We start from the raw sequence: 4,121 nt of genomic DNA, 5'->3' as shown, positions 1-4,121 counted from the left end.
TTAATCTATAACAGTGTATCATCTTGTTTATGATAAAATAAGATATAGTAATCATATGTTTTACAAAATCTTAATCCATACAGTAACAAGTACCTACAGCTTTCAGATAAAGTATAAAGAACAACATTTGCCTCTGAATTGAAGTAGAAGTATTAACTTGCATGAAATGGTAAGTAAGGTACAGTGTAAGTGCCTAAGCACAATAGCCTACTTGAGTAAATTTACTTTGTTCTGTAACTTGCAGATCAAAAATTTCAAACATTAAGTTGTGAAAAAAGTGATGTTTTTCTAGGTTACATATAAGGCTACTAAGTAATGTTTAAACACCATTTTAATGACTATAACCATCCTCTTCCAACTTTTTTTTTGGTTCAATAAACCTCAACAAAGTCTTGAAACCCTGAAAATAACCAAATGAATGCTAAGTCAGTTAGTCACCATAATTCCTGTTATCCGTCAAAGTAGCATTATTCACGCAATTTTATTTACACACTTTTCCTCTGTACCACTCCTATGGTGCAAGACTTGCAGTAGAAAAGGAAGGAAGAAGAGTAGAGGCCCTTGACTCCTCTTTTTTAATCAAAAATAAAGTCCTGGTAGTTTAAAACAGAACAGAGGAAGACAAATGAACATAAAGACTGAACAACATCACACTAATGTGATTTGATTTCTTAAATCAGTCATCTTAATCAGTTAATAAAATTTGATTAAAATAAATACACTCACACATTTACCGGTCCTTTCCTTTGGTTTAATAAAACAATACTTTAAGAGACTCACATCGAATGTGACTACAAACCGAGTCGACTAGGAAACAACACCTCCCTGGCTGGAAAATGACAACTTTTCCAGGACTGTGGGAAGTTCACTCGTAACCTGCTACATATCTGTTTTGTGCTACATCCATTGAATTTGAATCAGTCATGTAACAAGCAGAATCTCTTTAGAGAGCATCAGTTCTCAACGATGCACAGAAAAGTTATAGCTAACCCCGCAATGATTAGTAATAAAGGGATTTATTAAATTCACTGAGCTAAGAAGCCACATATCTTATGTGCTTGGTCAAAGTTCTTTAAGGCTTTTTTAATATAAAAGTATAATGACATCTTCTAGGTATGGCATGAAAAATTTAGGATTTTGTTTAAAGCAGGAGCACAGTCCATTTAGGATCATTCACATACCTTCACCGAATAGTTATACAGTCATTAATAAGCACTATATACAAAATACTTTTGTTAAAAAGCCCAACCTTTTACATCTTTACATAGCACTCATGCATTCACATTGTGTGCTATACATTCTCTTTAGCATGCACTGCACTTTGGCTTACATGCGAGGAAAACAGCTTAAATAACATAAATAATTGCATGGTAAAAGAGGAAATTAAATCTCATCTTTGCTTTACAAATAAAATGATTTTAAACAGCCACAACAGACAACCTATTCAGTTAACAGAATCATTGTCTTCTGACATGCACAAAAGAGGTGCAACACAAAATACAGTGTCATTGAAAATACTGTTTACAGTCTTTCCCCGCACTATAGTGCTCTTTACACTGACTTTCTCCTTGAACGAGGGAACTCCCGGAAGCTATGCCCAGGTGAGAGCGTGCTTCCCGGGGATGAGAGTCCAGTGTTGTCCCTGGAACCTGGCGAGCAGCCCTGGATCCTATAGGAGACCGAGTTGTAATAAACAGAATTGATATGGCAGCCGTGGTGTTCACTGTGGGACATGAGAGGACTATCACAAATCCCTAAGCGGTAGCACACGCAGGAGCAGAGGGAGCTGAGGCTCGACCCCGGCCTGTGTCTTCCTGCCTTGATCTGAAAATGCAGCCTGTTTTTGCAGGGGCTCCTTTGCCTCTCCTGATCCTCTGCTGGGGAAGCGATGAGGTTGGTGCGGCTGGTTCCCTCCTCCATCGGGAGGAAGAGCGTACTGTGGCTGCGGTTGTGCACTGCATTGCTCCTGTTCCTCTCCCTGTGACTGCCTATGCTCTGTTCACCTACAACATGGAGACCCACAGCCCCATCCAAAAGGCCTCTGTCCCTCTTCAGTGATGCCCTCTCTTGAGCATCTCTCCTCTCATCCTCAGTGTTCATGGTGAGGAAGCGAAGCACTACCAAATTAAGGAAGGCCCCAATAACAGTTAGCCCCACCAGGATGTACATGAAACTGAACGCCACATAGGGGGTTTTCTCCTGGAGGTCCTCCTTTTTCTGCAGGGCCACAAAGTCCCCGAAGCCAATCGTGGTGAGTGTGATGAAGCAGTAGTAGTAAGCGTGGAAGAAGCTCCATCCCTCAAAGTGGGAGAAAGCTGCAGCTCCCACACAGAGTGTCCCAATGCAGGACAGGAAGCCTACCAGGACCATGTTCTCCATGGACACTTCAGTGCGTCGAAAGCCCATGCACTGCTTTGCCTTATGGAGGAGGTAGCGGACAAATGTGTTCATCCTTTCTCCCAGGCTCTGGAACATGACCAAAGTGAGAGGAATGCCCAGTACAGCGTAGAACATGCAGAAGACCTTTCCTGCATCTGTGCCTGGTGCTGCATGTCCATAACCTTAATGCAGAGAGACGAAAATTACACAGTGACTCATACTGTAGCAAGGCATGGATGGTAAAACACGAACTAATTGTTTATGTAGTAGTTGAAACAAGCCTAAAATGTTCCAGTCACGCATATAAATTTAAAATGCTACACTGTAAATACTACAGCAACTGAGTAAAGCAGCATGAAAAAAAAAACAAAGATGGATGCATTACATTAACTTACCAATGGTGGTGATGACTGTTATGGCAAAGTAAAAAGAGCCAGCAAATTTCCACTGTCTCCCGGCGCGATGGGGCTCAGCTTGCAGCACCACTCGCTCGATTTCGCGGTAGTCGTCCTCGGAGAAGCGGTACTTCTTCTTCATCTCGTTGCGCTTCTGCTCCAAGATGCGCCTGCGGGAGCTCTCCGACTCGGACTCCAGTGCGTCAAACACCGCGGCGCCGACCAGCAAGTAGGAAAACATGCAGAGGATGAGCGACAGGGTTCGGACGTTTTGCTTCTTCATCCTCGGCGTCGGCATGAAAGTCGGGAGCAGATTGGCACAGTTACAGGTGGTGGTACCGTTCTTCAGCGTACAGACTCCACATTGGTGTTGCAGCCTGTTGCGTGAAACGTAGTAGCCTATTACGAGAGGCGTGCAGAGAAATAAAACCTGGAATTGTATCTAACCGGGTTTAAATATCTTGTCAATGTAAAAACGCTCATATTCTGCGGTGCGCATCGAGAGCGATAGATGCTCTCGACACGGTCATCTGTTAAACAAAGTGGCCTCAGCTTGCCTCTTCGCATGCGCAAACCAGTCACCAGTAAAAAGCTGTCTGTAATGTAATATATGTATAGGACACATAGTAAGCTTTGGCACCAGTGTTCGGTCTTATCACACCTGTGTGCAACAAGTCAAGTCCCGACTCGACCCGGCAGATACCAATCTGGGTGGGTTGGTGGGGGGTGGGGGGGTGTTACCATGGACAGCGACCAGTGGGATCTCACATTTAAGCTGGCCTTGTATCTGCGCATCCTGAGCTGTAGACATCCAGAGGTTGAGAGACATGGAAAACAAAGGTTTAGGCAGAGCAGAAGTACAGAGCTATCTCCCCTGGAATTAAATGTATTGTATAAATTAAGGTTTTCTTTACAACACATCAGCACAAGACTTTCCTAAAATGTGAAATTTTGTTAAAAAAAAAAAAAAAAAAAAGATTAGCCAGTCTGTAAAATGGGTGATGATGGGTGATGACAAATTTAGTTGTGACGTTAAGTTTTTGAGACCTTGTAATGAATAATATACCAACCTAACTAACCAACATACATATGAATACTCAAATGTAAGCTACATGTAAATGTACACATGCATATATACATGCATAGTGAGTTCAAATAATCATAAATAATCAGAAAGCCTTTTGATATATTTTTTTAATTAATTGATTTTGTTAGTAGTGTCCTAACAGCAAGATAGACACACATTTACTGGTCTGTTTCACTGGCTTTATGACTTTGTTTAAATCATGTATCGATGATGATAGATACATGTATAGATAAACAGTATGTTTGTGTCACATTAGAGAA

The 4,121-nt window shown here is 41.7% G+C and overlaps 1 protein-coding gene across 1 annotated transcript; it reads right to left on the bottom strand.

Moving 5' to 3' along the window:
- Positions 1-729: 729 nt before the first annotated feature.
- Positions 730-3,594, bottom strand: kcnk15 (potassium channel, subfamily K, member 15). Its single transcript, XM_023428651.2, has 2 exons — positions 2,775-3,594; positions 730-2,561 (listed from the first exon to the last, which is right to left on the bottom strand). Exons 1-2 carry the CDS (start codon positions 3,070-3,072, stop codon positions 1,552-1,554), a joined length of 1,308 nt encoding a protein of 435 aa, XP_023284419.1. The 5' UTR covers positions 3,073-3,594; the 3' UTR covers positions 730-1,551.
- Between the last annotated feature and the right edge of the window lie 527 nt (positions 3,595-4,121).

This window comes from Seriola lalandi, unplaced genomic scaffold (assembly GCF_002814215.2).
Source record: "Seriola lalandi dorsalis isolate HSWRI2012SDOR001 ecotype SW California unplaced genomic scaffold, Sedor1 jcf7180002054884, whole genome shotgun sequence".
Classification (NCBI taxonomy): domain Eukaryota; kingdom Metazoa; phylum Chordata; class Actinopteri; order Carangiformes; family Carangidae; genus Seriola; species Seriola lalandi.
The sequence above is the reverse complement of the archived record's forward strand: the minus strand, read 5'-3'. Positions and strand labels throughout refer to the sequence as shown.

Excerpts from the sequence above, each read along its gene's own strand:
- kcnk15 (XM_023428651.2), bottom strand. The coding sequence starts at position 3,072 with ATGCCGACGCCGAGGATGAAGAAGCAAAACGTCCGAACCCTGTCGCTC. Across the intron at positions 2,562-2,774 it reads AACAGTCATCACCACCATTG|GTTATGGACATGCAGCACCA; the intron begins GTAAGTTAATGT and ends CTCTGCATTAAG.